This window comes from Plasmodium vinckei (assembly GCF_900681995.1).
Source record: "Plasmodium vinckei vinckei genome assembly, chromosome: PVVCY_05".
In the NCBI taxonomy this organism is placed as follows: domain Eukaryota; phylum Apicomplexa; class Aconoidasida; order Haemosporida; family Plasmodiidae; genus Plasmodium; species Plasmodium vinckei.
Window position 1 is genome coordinate 493,201 of NC_051297.1, and position 22,020 is coordinate 515,220.

The 22,020-nt window shown below is 23.0% G+C and overlaps 8 protein-coding genes across 8 annotated transcripts; 3 read left to right on the forward strand and 5 right to left on the reverse strand.

Annotated features, from left to right (window-relative positions):
- Positions 1-402: 402 nt before the first annotated feature.
- On the forward strand, positions 403-2,464 carry PVVCY_0501330 (merozoite TRAP-like protein, putative; the record flags this gene model as incomplete). The annotated part of the gene is made up of 2 exons (XM_008627504.1): positions 403-1,852; positions 1,971-2,464. The coding sequence occupies 2 exons, from the start codon at positions 403-405 to the stop codon at positions 2,462-2,464; spliced, it is 1,944 nt and encodes a 647-aa protein (XP_008625726.1).
- Positions 2,465-2,893: 429 nt separating this feature from the next.
- PVVCY_0501340 (conserved Plasmodium protein, unknown function) lies at positions 2,894-3,357 on the reverse strand (the record flags this gene model as incomplete). The annotated part of the gene is made up of 2 exons (XM_008627505.1): positions 2,894-2,998; positions 3,109-3,357. The coding sequence occupies 2 exons, from the start codon at positions 3,355-3,357 to the stop codon at positions 2,894-2,896; spliced, it is 354 nt and encodes a 117-aa protein (XP_008625727.1).
- Positions 3,358-4,788: 1,431 nt separating this feature from the next.
- PVVCY_0501350 (inner membrane complex protein 1m, putative) lies at positions 4,789-6,017 on the reverse strand (the record flags this gene model as incomplete). The annotated part of the gene is made up of 2 exons (XM_008627506.1): positions 4,789-5,781; positions 5,898-6,017. The coding sequence occupies 2 exons, from the start codon at positions 6,015-6,017 to the stop codon at positions 4,789-4,791; spliced, it is 1,113 nt and encodes a 370-aa protein (XP_008625728.1).
- A 2,516-nt stretch (positions 6,018-8,533) lies between these two features.
- PVVCY_0501360 (conserved Plasmodium protein, unknown function) lies at positions 8,534-12,661 on the forward strand (the record flags this gene model as incomplete). The annotated part of the gene is made up of 4 exons (XM_037635029.1): positions 8,534-12,121; positions 12,269-12,319; positions 12,440-12,484; positions 12,578-12,661. 4 exons carry the CDS (start codon positions 8,534-8,536, stop codon positions 12,659-12,661), a joined length of 3,768 nt encoding a protein of 1,255 aa, XP_037490216.1.
- Positions 12,662-13,476: 815 nt separating this feature from the next.
- Positions 13,477-15,150, forward strand: PVVCY_0501370 (WD repeat-containing protein, putative; the record flags this gene model as incomplete). The annotated part of the gene is made up of 1 exon (XM_008627508.1): positions 13,477-15,150. One exon carries the CDS (start codon positions 13,477-13,479, stop codon positions 15,148-15,150), a length of 1,674 nt encoding a protein of 557 aa, XP_008625730.1.
- A 281-nt stretch (positions 15,151-15,431) lies between these two features.
- PVVCY_0501380 (conserved Plasmodium protein, unknown function) lies at positions 15,432-17,417 on the reverse strand (the record flags this gene model as incomplete). The annotated part of the gene is made up of 1 exon (XM_008627509.2): positions 15,432-17,417. The coding sequence occupies one exon, from the start codon at positions 17,415-17,417 to the stop codon at positions 15,432-15,434; it is 1,986 nt and encodes a 661-aa protein (XP_008625731.2).
- Positions 17,418-18,166: 749 nt separating this feature from the next.
- Positions 18,167-19,666, reverse strand: PVVCY_0501390 (LEM3/CDC50 family protein, putative; the record flags this gene model as incomplete). The annotated part of the gene is made up of 1 exon (XM_008627510.1): positions 18,167-19,666. One exon carries the CDS (start codon positions 19,664-19,666, stop codon positions 18,167-18,169), a length of 1,500 nt encoding a protein of 499 aa, XP_008625732.1.
- Positions 19,667-20,804: 1,138 nt separating this feature from the next.
- Positions 20,805-21,134, reverse strand: PVVCY_0501400 (conserved Plasmodium protein, unknown function; the record flags this gene model as incomplete). Its single annotated transcript, XM_008627511.1, has 1 exon — positions 20,805-21,134. One exon carries the CDS (start codon positions 21,132-21,134, stop codon positions 20,805-20,807), a length of 330 nt encoding a protein of 109 aa, XP_008625733.1.
- Between the last annotated feature and the right edge of the window lie 886 nt (positions 21,135-22,020).

Consider the following 22,020-nt stretch of genomic DNA (forward strand, 5'->3'; position numbering starts at 1 on the left):
TTAATATATAAATGTAAATATTATTTATTTTTCACACATTATATATACATATTTGTGCATACTATTTTAGTGCAAAATATGAGTGTATATAAATATAGCTTTTATAATCCTTTACTATTTTCAAACATATACACACACACCTATTCATAGACATTACATACTTGTTAAAATATTATTATTTATTTAAATTATTTACTAGTGCATTTAACAGTATTATTATTCCGCTTTAATTATTCTATTTGTACTTTTTTTTTTTTTTTTTGTATGCTATCTATATGTGTATGTCGTAATTTATTTATTTTTTGAGTTAGACCGCGATATTTTGAAAAGCTAAAAAAAAATATAGAGCAATATATATTTTTTTTTTTTTTTTTTTTTTTTTGTTGAATAATTAAGTGAAAAATGAAAACGCATATTACTAGCTATTTATATGCATATGTCCTTTTTGTTATTATTCAAATAAAATATAATTCCGCAAATGAGACATGTGATAATTGGGGGCCATGGAGCCCATGTGATAAAAACACCACGACTAGGGTATGTTTAAATAGTCCATCTTTAAAGGAAGCTAAACATTGCACAAATTGTAATGAATGGAGTGAATGGCTCGAATGTAAAGATGGAAAAAGAAGTAGACATATTATTAATTGCCCTTATATTAATGAAACCCAAGATTGTTTAACAGATATTAATGGCGAAGTCATATATAAAAATAGCCAACTCAATTTTGATAATCTTTACGCCGAACATCAAAAGGAACAATCTAGTAAAAGCAAAGGTAATATAAAAACTCGTTTTTTACAAACTCAAGATAATTCTGATCCAGTTAAGACACAAGACTCCACACAAAAGGAAACTACACCATCCTCAGAAGCAACTACACAGGAAAAAAAGCAAGATAAACCAGGCACAGATCAAGCAGCCATAAACCAAGCTGCTGGCATAAGCACAGGTATATCCGAAGAAAAAAATGTACCAGGTACGGGGTCAGAAACAACGGCCACATCTAAGGATAATAATACCATCGTCACTACTGATGGACAAACTATTGAAGGGGGAAAAGCTGACGTAAAATCAGGTGAAGATACCCTAAAATCCACTACTGAAGAGGAAACCTCAAAAGTAAACACTGATAAAGGATCTTCTGCGCCGGTCGCAAGTGGAGAAGAAGTCAAAGTGACAAATGCTATAGTCCCAGGAACTGATACATTAGAAAGCCCTACTTCAGTAGTAAGTACACCAGATGCTACTACAGTGGAGGTAACTGGAAAAAAAGAGACAAACGGTGAAGAAGGAGCAACAGACGAACGTTTGAAACAAAAACCAGAAGGTGTCTCACAAACAGAAGAAACTTTAGGAAATAAAGAGTCAGTCGATAATTCGGCAGGTGATGTAACAGTTGATAAGTCGGAAGAAAGTACTGGACAAGGTTCTGAAGGAATCTCAAAAGTAACGGAAACCGGAACAGAAGGAATCACACCAATAGTCCCAGAAAATGCAGGAACAGATTCAACTTCAGTTTTAACTTCAGATCCATCTCCAATTCACGAAGGAAAAAGTGTGAGAGAAAGTCCCGAGTTAAGTGCAACTACCAATGAAAGGGATGCAGTCATAATGAGATCCACTACAGACCCAATTATATCAGAAGTTAATACCAACCATATTTCTTCTCCTACATTAACAATGGAAGATAGAAATTTAAATAATATATATAATAGAAATAGTGATTTAAATTTAACCAGTATGCATACTTATAATGATCTTAATGTGAATGATAATTTACACTCTCATATGAACTCACGTTATGGTGAATCAATGGGAAGAAGCTATAAATTTGGTGCACTTAGAAATGGTAATATAAATAAAAATAATTTTATATATTGTAATAATAAGAAAAGTTAATTTTCATCAGTTTGAAAATGTTTAAATAATATAAATTATAATTATATTTTTTTCTCTCAATTTTTTAGGTCTACCATCAAACTATCATGGACATAATGGACCATATAGAGATATGCATCACATGGGTAATTCAAATAACTTATATCAAAGCTCTTATAAATCAAATTTAAGAAATAATGGACATGATGAAAGTCATTCTGAATATAATAACGGACATAACGAGCATAATGAACATAATGGACATTGTAATTGTAGCACAAATAATGCGAATGAAGAAAGTAACTCACATGAATCACATAGAGCATATGGAAATGAAGAAAGAAATTATCATAATAGATATAGACAATCAGGATATAATAATTCTGAAGGGAATGATCATTATAGTAAAATATATGTAGCTAGCGGTATGGGTATAGTTATTCTTTTAAGTGGTGCTGTAGCTACCTATGCTTTAAACAATGATAAAAATAAAAAAAATAACGACTATATATTTAGCAATGGATTTGCTGATATCCCAGCAAGTAAAATGGTACATGAAGATGAATTTTGGGGCACTGAGTAGGTGCATATACAATTTAAGAGAGGTGGTACCCCTTCTTAAATAAAATTAATCATTTGAAATAAAAAGATATAAAAATATTCATTATTATATACTAACCAAATATCAGAGATATATTTTTTTTATATGGTTTATATATTTCACACATTTGTGCATGTATTTATGCCTAATTAAAACATTCTCTATTTTCAATAAGATATTATTTCTATTTGTTATATATTTTTTTAATGAATAATTTGGACACATGAAAAAAATTTTCCATATTTAAGTAAATGTTAATTTACATAATTCAATATAATTTTTATTCGTCGTTCAACTCAAACTAATTCAAATTAATTTTTTTTTTTATATATGTAATATTTATTGTCTTTTTGTAAAAAATAAAATAAGGTATTAAATAGGAAGAAAAAAAAACAAAACAAAAAAATCATATCACCATGAATCTTCACACAATTGTGAATTCCCTTGAACTTTTGGTAATGGTTTACCAGTAAAATAATAATTTGAATGAAACAAAGTACCAAAAACAATAGCTCCCTATAAAAAAATTTTGAAAATTAAAAAGTTTGTGTATATATTAAAAATTGTATGCAGCTAGCCAAAATGTGTAAATTATTATTTTTTTTTTTTTTTTATGAAAAAGTTACTTGTAAAAATAGCCAACTCCACCAAACATATTCAGACATAGGGGATACCATGTTTGTTGCAATTTCTGAGCAAGTGTAATAATCTTCTAAGTAGTGGGTTAAATGTGGTTTACTAAAAGATATGTTTCTTTTTATTGCATAGTTGAAAGGTTTCATTCCATGTTTTACATATGCGTTAGCAACTATACTATTAATGGATGGACTGCATATCATTTTTGCAGTATGGGTACCCAATTTTTTTGTAATCATTTTTTTCTTTTTTTATTAAAATAGTCTGCATTTATATATGTATATTATTTGGTTAGTTTTGGGGGAGTGTTAAACACAATCACCCAATTTATATCCTCTTTTAGAAATATATTTTAAAAAGTTTGCTAATATACTTTGGCACAATTGTGGGTATAGTAATAATTGTAAAATACGGATAGTAAGAAAAAGTATTTATTTTTGCTATACATTGAGTGTATATTATCGAAAAATAATAAATACAATAAAATAAAGAAATATATAATGCTAAACTGAATATAATATATAGCTACTATGCTATATTAATTTATAGCATAACATACGAAATAATTATATGTATGTACGGCTATACTATTTATTTATTTAACTTACCCTATTTATGCATAAATCCCACTTTTCCAATATTAAAAAAAGTAACACACTAAGATATAATTAATAAAAATAAACGAACAAGCAAATAAACACAAAAAGAAAATATCCAATTTCAAAATTAGTGCGTATAAAAATATGCACAAAAATTATATACGCCTTACAAAGTCATATTTTTATTTATTTTTTTTTTTTAATGGAAAAAAATATTTAATGGCTGTACATAAATATTGACACATTTAAACAACATAATTTTTATATACTTAAAAAAATGTATATATTTATTTATATTTCCAAATAATATTATCCCAATTTTTATCAGAAAAGGAATAAAAGTTTTACAAGTAGTATATTTATCCTATTTCGTGAAACGCCGTATTTATAAAGAATGTAAAGTTGTAACTTCAGTGTCATTTGTCACCTTTTTAACATGCACATTTCATTTAAAAAGCCACAAATACAACATCGTATAAATCGCTGAATATTTTACAAAAGCGCAAAAATAAAAAAGTCTTTTTATTCATGCCTGACCGCAATTTGTTTGGCATATATGTAATTACATGGCATCATAAATGAATTATCAATTTTAAACACCCAACTTTGTACTATCTTAAATACAAACAAACAAAGCTAGCTAAACCTTTACTATATATGTATGCATATATAGTTACGTGTGTGTGTGTGTGCCTAACCAAGCATATGCCTAAAAGCTGGCAAATATTTATTTAAAGAAAAATATATATTTAAAGGGTTTACAATAAAGCAAATAAAATAGAAAACATGTATATTAATTTTTAATTGAAAAAAAAATGTCATAGAATATATTTATCGGTGTTGAAACCTAATTAAAAAGGGGTATTGACTATATAAATACTTTTATTTATTTTGGTTATGTTCATTCTCATATAACCACTTTTGTTTTCACTTATTTATGGGTATTATTAATGCATATTTAATTATTTTGAAAAAATAAAGAACGTGAATTAGTCACAAACATGGTTATATGTGCATGCTTACATAATTCAAATTCGTGATGAATCTTCGAGCTATTGTTTCTTATTTAAATTATATTTTTTCGTCTATCTCGTTAAGACGACCCCCATTTGTCCCATTAATTTCTTTATGTTCCTTTTTTTCATTATTATACTTATTTTTTTTGTGTGGGCAATCTTTTATTTCTTTTTTAGAATCTTGATTAGTATTATTATTTAATAGTAAAGAAATTCCATATATACCCAATTTACCTGCTAATATGATAGCAACTCCTGTTGCTGCTAATACACTTGACGCTGCCTCAATTATTCTTTTATATAAATAGTTCTCATCACGTGTTTTAATTATTGGATAATTATATCCATATATTTCATATGGTAGGGAATCATGTAAATTGTTATTTTCATCAGAGCAACAAAAAGTATTACTACGACCATAATAATTATTGTTATATATATATGGTGTTGGTTCTGAAAATAATAAAGGATCTAAATTTTCGTATGACACCGTATCAATATTGTTATTATTATTACAAAGGCAACTTAAAAAGCCATTACTATTTCTTGTTCTATTATTTGATGCATTATAAAATGGGTTTATCATATTTAAAAAATTATCATTATAGCCTTCAAAAAGTGGTAATTCTTCTGTATATGCATTATTAGGAATATTTTGTGGTTCTATAAAAGTTTGATCATATTGACGTATATATCTAGGCATAGGAATTTCAGTATATATTTCTCTTTTGGGTCTAAATGGTACTTGTACTTCTTTAGGTATATACCTAAATCTTTTATATTTTTTTTTTATAGCTTTTTCTACATATTTATATTGTGGAACATTTACAACATTGTAAACAGGTTTTATTCTAACCTGTTTTTGTGGAACCTCAACATCTTTATATATATATCGATCTTTATATATTGGTGCCTCTATATCTTTTACAACAGGATATGCACGATATTCAACTCTGGGAATTTCAACAACTTTTTCCTTGTATTGAATTTTTGGGACATTTATTGTAGTTTCCTGTACAATGTTTTTTATACCAGGGTTTCCCACAGCCTTCAAAAAAAAAAAATAAAATGTATAAGGGTCACACAATAAGCATTTCCAATGCACATAATCAAGGACTTATTCATATGTATGTATATATGTACTAATTTTCATTTTTATGGTACCTCGCACTTTCGAAGATCTTCCATGGTGGTGCACTGGGAATTGTACATTTTCCCAGGTATATACACGGGTAATATCCCTATTCTGCGGCCTTTCTCATTATTGCAAATGCTATCATACATTATTATATCTTTTTTTAATAAAAATTAAAAATTCATATACATATGTGTGCAAGTTTGAGTAAATGTATTACTAGCGCAGCATGTGATTTGGTATAGGAAAAAGCAGAAATGTATACGTGGTCAGAGCTAAAGAATGCACATATATATATTCACACTATTTGTCTTTAATTTGTTTATAAAAAAATGAGAAATATAATCGTTTAGTGGGTTGTACAATTATAACAATTGGATAAATAAATAAAAATAATGAAAAAAAACGGAAGCTAGAATAAAACTTGTATTTGAACTTTTATCACATTTCTCACTCTCAAAAAATTAAATTATATATATACCCCAATGAAATGAATTGTATACAAATTTAAAGCAAAAAATAAAATAAAAAACTCATTTTATAATTTAAAGTGAATATATATATATCATATTGTACATATGAAGAATTTACAAATTAAAATAAAAACATACATATAGACAAAATTTATATGTTTTTATGTTTTATGACAAAATTACAAATTTTTGGTGCTGTAAAAAAGACAATAATTGATTGTGTGTGTGATAGTTGAAAATATTATGAACAAAAATAAAAATGTACTTTCTCCATCAATCATATATATTTTATTAAGGATGGAAATGTATATAATTATATGTCATGTTCATAATTTGTGTTATTTATTTCTAGGTGTACATAATATATGCATTATTTTTATGAACTGTTCAGAAAAAAAAAATGGACAGCACTGGATTTTTTTTTAACTATATTTATTATTATAATTATGCAATAAAAAAATAATAGATAGCTATTTTTCATATTTCAAAATATTTTTATTTTATATTTTTTTATATATATTTTAAAAAAATTATTTTATGAGCAGTTTTAAAAAAAAATTGACCATAAATTTTTATATCCCAATTCAAACACTCAACCGTTATATTTTTCGACAGACACATTTGCGTGTTTTAATCAAATATATTGTTAAAGAACCAATTAAATAAAAAAAATAAATTAATTGGTAAAATTTTATGAATGTTATAAATATTTAAAATTAAGAATAATTCAATAAATATATATATGCAACCTGTTTGTGTACTTAGTCATTTGTCTATAGAATTATGCTAATTTATACAAGTAAATATATATGATCATACATGTTTACAAATATTAATTCAAAAAATGGTAAAAAAATAATATAATATAAAGGAAACAACCGGAATATAATATTCAAAATAACTATGCCACCTCATATAAAAATTTTCACAATTAAAAATAAATTGTACTCGTTTTTTCACATAATATTTTCTATAAGATATAATATTTCCTAATCAAATTTGAAATTTATATATATATATATATAAAATGAAGTACCATTTTAATAAGTTGTAAATCCAAACAATTAATACATTTGTGCTTGCATACAAAGTGAATGGATTTTTTTGAATGAAGATACATATTATTTTACACTTGGGTAAATTAGGAAGTTTCATTTTTTCTTTCCATTTTTTGTTCACATTTTTCGATATTGTTCTACTATTTTTTTTTAATTATTTCAAGTTTGGTGTTAATAAAAAAGATGGAAATAAAAGATATTAATATGTATGTAGCACACGGATGTAAATTATATATTCTTTTGTTGAAGTAGAATACAAGTGCCGATGTTGTTAATACTGAATCAGAAAATATGGAAATACTTTTAATATAAAAAAAATAAATTCCTTAATAGTTTTTTTCTCATATAATTTTTTATAATTATTTTTTTTTAATTTTAAAAAAATTATAATTTTTATTTATATCTAATTGTGTCATTTGCACAAAGTATACGAATGACATTATCTTTGTAGATTTTTCAATTCCATGTTTCTTTATTTTTTAACATTTTGATAATTAAAAAAAAATTATAAATAATATGAAAATTGACTCACATTTATCTTTTAAGTAGTTATATATACTTTCCGATTTTCATCCATATTTGTAATTGTATATGTACATTCAAGAATAAAAAATAATATCAAAGTTAATCTTATTTTATTAACAATTCATAAAAAAAAAGAATAAGCAATATCAGTTCATATATTAACACCACCTTTGTCTTTATTCTTTTTCTCATATTTTCAAAATTCCCCGTGATTTGTTTGTTTCCTTTCATAGAAAAATGCCCATTAGCTAATGAAAACTCATGGGCAGAGATAAAAGACGAAAGAGCTTTGTCATCATATATTCATGCAGTTGTGCATGTATATGCTCGTTGTGTGCAGTCGGACTAACCAGAAAATAAACAATTAGAGATGCTGTAAAAGTCTGTTAAACAAAATCAGCTCGTTTACAAGTATAGAGAAATTTCAATAAAGACTTAAAACTTTTCGTATAAATAAATGAAAATTCAAACGATAACAGTTTAATAACATACTATGCTCACTAATTTGATACAATGTTAATAAATTTTATTTATCATCATTCTACATGCACATGTCATAATAAAACGATGTAAATTATTTATTAACATTTTTGGCTAGTTTCAAAGAAAATGCTTCAAAGCAAGAGTGGTGAAATTCGAATGCTTATTAAAAAAATAGCAGAACCGTTTTCATCCCATTCCATACAAAAGAATAAATATATGAAGAATAGATTTTCAACAGAAAGAAAAATATTAATCTATGAATATGTGCATGAAGATGATTGTTTTTTATCAAAAAAAAGTAACTCCATTAAATCTATTATGAATTATAATTATGTTAATAAAAAAATTAATGAAATAAATTATATTTTAAAAAATAATAACAAAATTGACACATTAAATAAAGACAAAATAATAGATAACTTATATATCTTATGTGTCAAGGGGAATATAGGTTTATCTGATGAAAGAATAATATACTATGTTAATAATGTATTAGATTATATTAATAAATATATAAATCATAATGGTGATACAATTCTTTTTACCCAATCTGATAGTTCAGAAAAAAATATTCCCCAAAATTATTTAACTGATGAAAATAAAAATGTGTGTAACCAAAAAAATATTCTTGATATAGAACGGTATATAAAATTTTTAAAAGTTTTAAGAGTATTAAATATAGAAAATAGTTTTAATAATTTATTAAAATATATTAGTAAGAATATTCATTTTTTTCATATTGACATAGTTCGAAAAATATCAGTAAATCATAAATTTAATGATGATCAGAATTTTTTTTTTAAGGACGTATTAAATTATATACATACTATCATACAATGTAATAATAATATATATTATAAAGAAATAAAAAATATAAATATATGTTTAAATGTTTGTACTAACTTTTTTTTTGCAAAAAAGTTATCTAAAAAAAAAGCTACTTATCATTTTGTAGAAAATTATGATATTGTCTATATGTACAACCTGAACTATATATATATGAATCACATAATTGTGATTGGCACGATGTTAGATGGAAATAAAATAAACAATGAAGGAGAAAGTGCAGAAAATATTACTTTTCCTACAAACACAAACAATGGATCAGACACATATATAAATGACAAACCTTGTAATGATAGTTACAAAAATTATGAAAATTTTTCAACAGAAATGAAAATGCAAAGTGATATAGAAAAAATAGAAATTGATACAAAATATATCGATGATTTCGATTTTAATTACAATTTGGTCGATACTATTTATGTAGCATATAAATATTACACATATTTAGGAATGAAAAAAAAAAAAAAAAAAAAAGTAGCTAGCCATAGTGATAATAATGAACATGGTCATAATTTTTTTTTTTGTTTACCAGACATAAAAAAATATATCACAAATATTGTTTGTAATTTTATTAACATAATAAATAGAGATATAATAGAGGGTAAATTAAAAAATAAAAAAAAAATAATTTTATCATTAGAAAGAATAAATGAATTAGTTACCTCATTTGATATCCCTTTTAAATTAGATCCTTTTCTAGTTTATCATTGTAATATTTTGTTGGCTAGTAAAATAGATCTAACAGTTTTAGACAACATAAAAATATTAGGGCTTTTAAGAAATGTAATCAAAAGAGAAACTAAAAATTTGGAAAAAAAAAAAAGTAGTACCACTATCTCCAACGATTACACACCAAACTTAAGCAACAGTTTAGAAAACCAAATTAAAAATGCTAACAACAATGATAATAATAAATATGTTGAAAATAATCATATTATAAAATCCCCTTCACTTTTGAGCTATGAACAAGAAATAAACAAAAGGATTGATAACTCTCTTTTTGATAACATGATTAAACTAATTTTTGACAATTTAAAAAATTGTCTACATAATTGTCAAAGTAACAATTTATGTCTTTTAATACCTATGGTTTATGAATTTCATAAATATATGGATGAAGAAATAAAAAGTATATTAACTGTTCAGGTAATATTTAATAAAGATAATATAAATCAAAATAATATAATAAATATATTGCGAGTATTTTCAAAAATCAAATATAAAAATGAAGCTATTGATAAATTCTTGTATAATCGTATGAAAATATTTAATAGTAGTTACAGTGATAATAGTAATTCTTTTTCTCATGACATACCAAAGGAATATATGAGAAATGGTGGATTTTCTTACCCTAAAAATTTTTACTTATTCTTTTATTATAAAAGTAAAAATAAATTATTTAGTTATAAAGACATTTATTATATTGAAAATTATATCCAAAAAAATTTTTTTGAAATGAATATAAAAGATTTTCTTTATGTTTTATTAATATATTATAAAAATGGTATATTCTTGTTGCCACAATTGTTGCTTAAAATTGCTGTTATTTTTAATAATGCAAAAAAGAATATATCCCATGATGATTTATTGTTTTGTCTATTTTTACTTTCAAAAAATTATTACTTATTATCAATGGACAGTAGTAATAGTAACATATTTGCACACATGGATGAAGAAGATAATAATGTTTATTTAAATAAAATGAACATGTTCAGGAAAAATAAATACAATCAAAATCATATCGATAATTTTATAAATATAATTAATGATATTTTGTCATACCTTTACGATGATAAAATGATTAATTACAAACCATATCAATTAGAATATAATAATAATGTAGAAGACAAAACTGTAAGTAATTTATATGAGATTAAGGGAGATCAAAAACTAGACGATATAAACTCAACAGAAATAAATCAAGATGAAATAAGCAAAGGCGATATATTATTGACACCTAATGATATGCTAAATGGGAACGAACAAATTAAAGAGTTTAAGGGGGTATTCCAAAAATTAAAATATAACTTTATAATGATGAAAATATTTTATAATTTTTATTATTCTATTTTTAAAAATAATAAAAAAAATGAAAAAAAAATTCTGAACAGTCAGCATGAAAAATTTATATTATATTTATTTTCCTGTTTTAATCAGAATTTTTCAAAAGACATTAAAGAAATAAAATATGTCTCATCCTTATTATATTATTTTAGTTATTTCAATATTTATTCAGCGTCTTATTTCGATAAGCAAATGTTGTATATATTACAAAACTGCGAATTTGATGACCATAAAATAGTAGCAAATATGTTGTTAAGTTATGTTTTTATCAATAAAGAAATACAAAGTGATGTTAAAAAACATATTAAGGAATATATTATAAAAAATTTTGAACATTTTAATAAAAATGATGCAATTTTATGTTTTAAACATAGCAATTATTTTTTAAATTTACAAAAAACAAAAGATATAGACAAATCAAGTGATCATATTTTATTCATTAAACTTTTAAATTTTTTAGTGTCAAATCTTGAAAAATATAAACCTCAACATTATTTATATATATATACAACTATTTGTAATAATTTTGTGAAGGAAAAAAGAATTTATATTAAATTATTTTATTATATGAATAAATTTGCCACACACTATAATTATGACCAATTGTTCTTAATACTTTTTTACATGTACAAGACAGGTTATAGCAAGCCAAAAATCAGAAAAAAAATTAGAAATTTAATCCTATATTATCATAAAAAAAGAGTTATTAATTTAAGCACCTATATCAAGTATATATTACCACTTGATGAATTCGGAATATATCATTTGTTTCCAATTAAGTTCCAAAATATCATATATAATCAGGTACATTCACAATTTATTTTCTCTTTCTCTACATATGTAAAAAATTATGAACGTTCATATAAAAAAAGAAAAATGTGTGCACACAAATATATAGTATGCAACAATTAATACAATACTTTTAACATATTTATTTGATTTTTTTTGTAGCTTGGGGAAGATATAAAAACATATGTAAGAAAGCCACTTATGGATAATGAGGTAAAGGAAATAAAAATGCAAAAATAATAATTTTAGAATAACAAAAAAACTGGATATACTATTATTTATTAAATATGTCATAATTTTTCATTCCCTTTTCCCCCTTTGCATATTTTATAGAACATTTCCAAAACGAATTTGAAAAATATTACACAAAAGGAACAAGTAAGTTTAATACATATAATATTAGCATTATTATAGTGTTATAATATTTTACATTTTTTTACATTTATTTTATTTTTTATTTGTTAATATCAGGAAAATAATGTACAGGATGATAAAAAGGAGAATAGTGGAGATGCCCCAATTTATGTTTTTGAACAAATGGTTAAAAATTACTGAAATTATAAGGAGGGAAAATATTTATTTTTTCGTAGTATATAAATGTGTATGGCTATAGTTTTTCTCATTCATTTTTTTCACTTGTTTTATCATTTTTTATTAATATATATTTGGACAAATATATTTATATTCCCTTTAATGTTAAAAATTTTTGAAATTCAAAAGTTTGATTTATTATAATTTTTTGTTATTTATAATTTGGATAATATTCATACTTTAATTTTTTCCACTTAAATTAAATTGCCATAAAATACAATTTCATTTATTTGAATTTTTTTTAATTAATCTTTATATTTTATGTTACTATGTTAAATATAGTGCATATTATACTATGCATATTTCATATATGTTTTTTTTTTCTCATTTAAAAAATGATAATTAAATTAATATATATATAGAACATTACTAATGTATGTTGTTTTAAATTAATTTTGAAAATATCAAATGAAAAAAAGGGAACTTATTATTTTTTCAATTCTACATATTTATATTTTTTGATAGACCTTATTTTAATAATTTAGTATTTGTATGACCATTAAACATGTAAAAAAAAGAAAAAAAATATACTTTTTTAATTTAAATAATACAAATTTGACATATATACGAATAATTATACGTTTTTGAAATAAAAGTGAAAGAGGAAAAAATATATAACTAACAAAGCATTTTGCATATATATATATATATAATAGTGGTAGTAAGGACTATATATTATCCCCTTTTTCAGACGCTTATATTTTCTGAATAATATTATAATACTAGCAAATTATACAACCTTTGAAAAAGCCATATATATATAACAAAAAATATACAAGATGAATGACGAAATTAATGAGGATTTAGGGGAAGATGTTTTATATGATGATATTGAAAATAAATATGACATTGTTGATATAAGTTCTAGTGATGAAAATGAAGATGAAAACAGTATTGAAGATAGTAAAGACCCTGAACAGATAGAGTTAATAAAATTTAAAGAAAAAAATATTTCATATTATAAAAAGTTTTATGGAAATAAAAGTTTATATTGTGTTAATAGTTACAAAAAATGGATTTATTTTGGAAGTATAAATAATAAATGCTATTTATACAATAATTTTGATTCTGATTTGAAATGCTTTGCTAATGGAATTGTATATAACAATCAGAACGGAATAAAAAATAACGAGATTGAGTTAGAAAGTTTAAAAAATCAGAAATATAGAGATACTGTGACAAATATAAAAATTTCAAAAGATTGTAAATATGTTGCTTTTTCTATATATAATGGTGATATATATGTATATGAAAATAATAATATGAACAGTTCAGAATTATTAAATTATAATTTAAATAATATAAAGAAAAATATAAATAATAGTAATTCATTAGTAAATATATATAATTGGGGCATCAGTCAGAATGTTACAAAAGATGAATTAATAAATGAAGATATGAAATTTATAAATATTTTAAGTATAAATAATTCAGAAGATAAAAAAGATATAGAATATTTTATGTTCTGTCCATATAATGAAAATATTATTATAAGTATTTATTTAAATTCACCAAATATATATATTTGGGATATATTTGAAAATACACCTATAAATATCGCACATACTATTGATATACCAACATTTATAAATGTATGTAACTATGGAAATAATTTTTATCTTATATCTGGATTTGATAATGGCACAACATGTGTATATGATTATAATATATATAACTTAAAAAAAAAAGAGAATACAAATAAAAAGTTTGAAAAAAGAGAAAAAAAATGTTATCAAAGTATGGGATCTAACCAACCTCGTCTTGTCAAAGAAATATTTGATGAAAGTAACGACACAAATAATGAAGGTGCATTAAAAATGAATTCTAAAAATATAAACAATAACTATTTACACAATGAAACAGTGACCAATACACATAATATACTTAACAATGTTTTCGATGAAAATTGTAGTAATGATATATTATGTATTGACAATTGTATCACAAATGAAATATATTTAGCAACACATAAAAATATAATTAAATTATACAACATAAATACTAACAATGTTGTTAGTATATATGATAATATGCACACCGATTTAGTAGATTACTGTTTATTTAATAACAAAAAAAATAATTTATTTGCGTCATCTTCATTAGATAATAATATTATAATATATGACTTTCAAAATAATAAATGTATTAACACATTTTGTGCTAACTATGATTTTAATATAGCTGATACAAATAATAAAATGGAAAAGGGAATTAATTTTTTAAAATGGATAAATAGTAACTTACTTTTATTTTCAAGCTTAAATGGAAATATATATATTTATGATATAAGAACAAGAAAATGTGTACATCAATTTTATTCTCATACTGATACTATTTTTAATATTAATTTATCTCTTCATTTATATCAGAATAAAAATATTTTGTCAATTTTAACAGCCAGTGATGATAACTCTTCGACTATGCATTTTTTTGATATGTCTATGTTCATATAATTAAAAAAAAATTTACATATTTATAGCTAGCTGGCTAGCCAAACAATAATTTGTTCATAAATTTATGAATAATTTATTTATTCCCTATGTATACACAATTTTTTTTTAATTTTTATGTTTTAGTATTTTTATAGAATGCATTATTCCTTTTGATTCTGCAATTAGTTATTATATACATAATAATACGTGTTACTTCTCTTCATATATCATAGGATAAAAATAAAAACTAAATTATTAAAAATATATGATATATATATGATACATTACAATACTCGCGTTGTCTATTGCATGCACACATAACTCGATTGAGGAACGTGCTTGAAAAAATTTGTTTTTAAAATATACATAAAAATTGTATATGCTGAAGTCAGTTCTAGTGGCTTATCCACATTATTATTATTTAACAGGTTGACATAATAAATGTTGTCAAAAATAGTATCATCATTATTTTCAGGGGTATTATTTTGAGAATTCCCTTTGAAAGTTTCCCCATTTATTTCAGTCTCTTCAAAATAACTCCTAGAAATGTTAATACCAGTTTTGGTAACTGATGATGTATACATTTTTTCTATATTATTACAATTATCCATTATGAGAAAAACACCTTTTGCTTTGCTTATTAAATTTAAAAAAGTTATGTCTTGTTCAGAATTTTTTTTTTTATAATTAATATATAACTCACTTTGGCTATTATATTTTAATAGCAATATTTTTCTTTGTTTAGCATATTTATGTAGTTCATATAAATTTGTATTTTTATATGGTATATCTAATAAATAGCCTGATGATGCACGTATAGTAAAAGGATGAAAAAAATCAATATTATAAATATTGTACATATTTGAATATTTATCAGAAAGACATTTTTTTATTTCATTGTCTGTTATTTCATCCATTTTTTCATTTTCAATTTTTTTTTTTTTTTTATTGCTAGCTATTTTTATATCGTTAATATTAAATATGCATTGCCATTTTAACAAAAAACAGCTTCTTATTATTGTTCCTATATCACCATTACATAAATATTCTATATCGTCATAACATGAATTATTGTCTAAATATAAATGAGAGTCCTTTGAAGGTTTATAATTTATTAAATTGTTTGTCATGCTATCATGGGATGGTGCATGTGTGTTTTCTACTATTTTAGTTTTATTACTGTTATGAAAAAAATGTTCATGATCAATTTTGCCACTTTGTTCAGTCTGATAATTTGGAAATAAATGTTTGTGTGTGTTTTTTTTTTTATCACCTGTACAATTAATGTTATAAAAGCATAAAGCCAAATGGGGTAAACCTACATCGTCATAATAAAATTTATGCATTACCTCTGCTAATACACCATTTTTAAATGAATATAAGAATGCGAGTTTTTTTAAAAGTTTATTTGATAATAATATAAAATTATCATAAGAAATAAAATCTTTTAAATTATCAATACTATTTGTATATATTCTTGTAATATGATTTTGTTGTCTTTCCATTATAATTTTTTTATTTGTTAATAATATTTTTTCTTGTTCTTCTCTATATTTTTGATTTGTGGCTAGCTTATATAAATGTATAAAAATTGGATGGTTTTGTGATTTAATTATTTTTACTTTTTTTGATGAAAAAAATATTTTAAAAAAGTGATCATTCTTTTTTTCATGTATAGTTAAATTGTTTTTTTTTTTATTATATAATAAGATATTATTTATGTTCTTATCTTTTGTATATTCAACAATAGTTCTGCTTTTACTGCTATTAGAGTTATGTTCATTTTGGCTTATACTTAGAGAAGACATTTTTTCTCCTACCATTAAGCTAGTGTTTTTTTTTGTGTGTATTTTTTTTTCGTTGTCAATATTTTTATTAAAATTTGTTTGACTTTCAATGTAGTCATTTTCCTCACTTTTTGAATTTATCTCATTATTTTCTCCCCTTTCCTTCATTTTTTTATCATAGGGAAAATTATTTTTTATCTTTTTTTTGCCATCACTATCCTTATTTTTTTTATATAACTTATGTTCCTGAACAATTTTTTTGTAAATTTCGCTAGTTAAAATATCATTTCCACAATCTTCATTTTTTAGATTACCATAATTTTCTACATTCATTTTTATATTTTTTATTATTTTATCGATTTTACTTTGCTCATTTTTTCCAGAATTTGTAAAACCATTTTCCCTTTTTTCATCTTCCTTCTTTTCCTGTTCTACATCCTTTACTTCATCACTTATTTTATAATTTATATCATCAAGGGTTGAAAAAAAAACTTTATACATAATTTTTTCACACCCATTTCTTGTGTTCTTAAAAATGAAATTAAATGGAGTAGCCCATTGTGTATTTTGGCTTATTCGGCGATACAACATCATGAAATATTGATGGGAAATTTAATTTTTTTTTTTTTTATATATCCATCAAATTGTCAATTCCATTATTTTCCGATCAATCAAGTAGTAAAGTAGTAAAGCTTACAATTTCAACAAGATAAAAATGGAAAAAAAAAAAAAAAATAATAATAATGCATTATCCGACATTGGTAATAAATATATTTCCATAAAATTTTTGCTACGCTTTTTCTACAAACATACTATGTGCATATAGGGGAAATAAAAAATATTTTTTTTAGCAATATTTTCAAACCTAGTAAGATATTTATTTTTTTTTTACTTAAACTTTTTTTATGGTAAAAGGTGTAAGAGAATTAAAAAAAAATATATTAAATTGTAAAGGTTTATCAAAAAATTAATCGAAAAAATAAATCAAACTTAAGTAAATGAAATGGCAAAATTATATAACCATACAAATGTCTATGCAATATATTGCCATCAAAATGGGGGTATATAAAAATATAAAAAAAAATGAAAAAATGGTGGCTTTGAAAAATTAAAACGGCATGCGGAGGAAATAACAAAATGGAATAAAACAAAGTCAGGTTTAAAATGAAAAAAGGAAACGAATAGGGAAAAAAATAAAAGAAGTAGTAAAATTAAAAACTAAGCAAAGAAATGTACATACTTCTTTTTGCTTAATGTAAGGGACAAATACATGAATGTTTATGAATATTCTGATAATTAATAGATTGTTCAGAATTGTCTATTGTTGTTAATAATTTATCATTGCGTAAAGATTGGCTAGTAACAAAATTACTTTTTTTTTTGGAATATGCAATATGATATTTTGGATGTAATTGATTTTCTTTATTACTAAGTAGCGTTTTGCAATAATTAAAAGATTTCCCCAATTTACAAAAATTAGTTTTAGCTAGTATAATTATAATTATAAGTATTATCATATAAATAAACGATAATATAAAAAATGCATAAGCTAATTCAAATGCTGCATTTCCAATAGGTCTTAATGTAGTTAATTGAAAATATTTTTTTGATTTCCATGCTTTATCAGGCCATGTATTTTGTGTAAAAGTTATTTTATAATTATCACCAGGTTGTAAATCTTCTTCAATAATTCCATACGGTTTAATAAAAGATGATGTCATTGGTGGGGTAAACCAATTTTTATATTCATGTGAAAATGGATTTAACCATACTTTATATCTTTCAGAATTTTTTTTATGTTTTTTTAAATAAAAAAATAAATCATAATAATTAATAATAGGGAAATTTTTTATTTCAAAATTTTTTTTTTTAATTGATAAACTGATTTTATCATTAAATATAGAAGCGGATGTTAAACCACATGGAAATATTTGTTGATTTTTTTCGTCTTCTGTTAATATATTTACATCACATTTTTCTCCATCATAATTTGAAACGTCATCATCTTGTACAATAACATGTTTAACTTTTGATTTATTTTTTATATTTACATTTTTTGTTAGTTCGGGAAGAGTTTGCCTTCCATTTATACATCGAAATTTGTAAAGATCTTCCAAAGTTTTAATATGTTTACACCTTCGACCATCATGAATAGAATGTGATTCATCTGCTAAAAACTGTTTATAATTATAATAAAAGTTTGATATTTTATAATATATATAAACTGGTTGTTTCATCTCTTTAGGGATTTCAAAAATTTTATATTTACTATCGGAATCATATTCGATAGTTACTTCTACAATCTCTTGAGATTCATAATAGATATATAAACCAATTAAAAAAAAAATTATAGATAAAAAAAATAATATGATTACTGAAAATTGCCATTTATAAATATAATTAAATAATTTTATTCTCTTAAGTTCTTGTTGTTTAAATCGATTCATTAATTCATTGTATTTATCATTATTATAAAAATATGTTCTTCTTCTTTTTATAACATTATCTGTTTTTTGTGATTTTAAAATTTGAATTTTTACTGGATTATTAGATTTGTCATTTTGAAAGGAAACTAGCTTTTTTGCTTTTTGATCATGTTCTTTCCCCTTATCTGGTTCATCATTCAATGCCCTACCATGTATTGGCTCGCTAACAAATTTTCTCTGGCCTACATAATTATTATATATTTCCTCACATGCAGTATGATTAATAAATATTAGAGAATCTTTTTTTTTGTTGGTAGTTTCCATTTACTTCTTTTTGTTTTTATCAGATATTTTTTATGAGTTATGATATGCACACACATTTAGGGAAACAAAAGTCAACGGCGTTGGAAATTGAGGAGTGGGGTTACTGATTTTTACGAAGTAAAGGAAGGAGGAAAAATTAGAGAAGGTAGAAAAAATAATAGTTTTCAAAAACTAACAAAAATAAAATATATATGCATATCTATATCATACTATTATGGATATATACGCAAACGATCAAATAAAATGTTACTATCCATTTTTCCATCTTTTAATTTTTTAATTTATAATAAAAATGTACTTTAAAATGTTTACTATATATAATGTAAATTTTGTGTTTTTGTAATATTATTTTTTTTTTTTTTTAATTTTAATGCATTTAACAGTTTTCAAAATCAAATATGATATGCATATATTTATAAAGAATGAAAATAATCTAAGAAAATTATTTTTTATCAATGCATAAGAATGTTATTTTTTTCTTTGTCATTTTTCTTTATCATTTTTTATTTCTAACTTGTTCACTTTTATTTTTCTTTTTCCGTTTCGTGCCCCACTTGCAGTTGAACAATTCAAGGGTACCGCATGAAAATGAATAAGTAAAAAGTATAAAAAAAAAAATAAAAATAATAAAACAAAATAAAATAAAAATAACAAAACAAAAGTAATAGAACTTAGTATTCCTACGTAGAAAATTCTCGTTTATCATATTCTTATTTTTTATAAAAAAATTAAGAAAATTTTCAAACCAAAATTAAAAAAAAAAAAAGAATAATGAGCTACCGAATATGTATATATATATGATGATAATTGGTTTTTTAGCTTAGCCAACACAAATTGTTTTCCATTTTTTTTTAACTTTAATAATTATAGCAAATTAAAAGTTTTCTATTTAAAGCCGTATATATATATTACTTATCTAAGCAGTATGTATAAAGTATAGTTGGCAAATTTTTGAAAAATCGAATTCTTCGACAAAGTGAAACTTATGAAAAAATGGGGTATAAAAAATTATAAATAATAAAAAGTGACTAAATATTTTATTGTTATATTTGCCTTATAAAAAGATAACTAGGACATTGTACATACTTTTAAATTACACATATTTTTATACAAATAAATAAGTAAAAGGGTGTTTGGTTTAGTTTTTATTTTTTTCTTTGTAAAATGAAATAGCATGATATGCATTCTCATTATGTAAAACCTTTTTAGGCAATGTATTAAATATTTTTAAATCTTTTATATAGCTTTTTTTAAATGTTTTATAAATAGTTGGCATTTGTTTTAAACAATCAGGATGAGCCTTATCAATTTCATTTTTTTCTTTTTTATTTTTCCTTTGTGAATCACCTAAACATTTTATTTGAACTCCTGACAAAAGTGAAATGCATATGCTAAACACAGTATAGTCAATTATTTCGTTTGCTAACGAGTTTATATTATTTTCATTTTTCTCTTTATAATCCTTCATTTTAAAAGAAACTATATATTACAAAACCTTAAGTCTTTAACTATTATTAAATTTAAAAAAAAAAAAAAAAACATTATATAATATGTAGGTATAGAATACATAGGTGACTCAAATTGGAGTGATACACTTGCCTCAACTACCTGCTTTTTTATTTTTACTTTTATTTCCTTACTATTCATGCATAAATAGTCTAACCCCAAGTACGTTCTTTACTTGAAATTGGATGGAACATAATAAGGAGATGAAAATAAATCTAACTATATTATATGCACACAATAAGGATTACTTTTTATTTATACTTATACATTCTTGAAAATTGTAATATAACATTTTAAAAGTAAAAATGAAAAAGGTGACTATATAAAGATGCTGAAAATTTTTAGAAGCAAAAAAATGGGACTTACAAAGAGCCTGATAAAAAGTATATTATAAATAGTTTGTGAAAAAATAAAGGCAGCGTTTAAATTTGAAAAAAATACGATATCTTTAAATTTGAAAAAAATACAATATCTTTAAATTTGAAAAAAATACGATATCTTTATATTGATAAAAAAATATTATATGCACATTATAATTTTTATAGGGTGAATGTTTGATGTTATTTTTGTAAAATATTTATTAAATTGGAGAACCGAAAAATGTAAAAATAAAATAATGCATAACGTTTAAACGGTAAAATGTGATTAATTTATGTATTGCTTATATTTATTATTTCCGGTTCGACATTATTTTACAATCACATAATTATTATTCATGCTTATTTTACAAACCGGCATTTTCCTATAATTCTTGGTGCTCTATAAATAAATATTTTGAATGTCATTTTTAAAAGTATACCATTTTAAATGGGCTTATAATAATTAATTTTTTAAAAATATTTTAATAA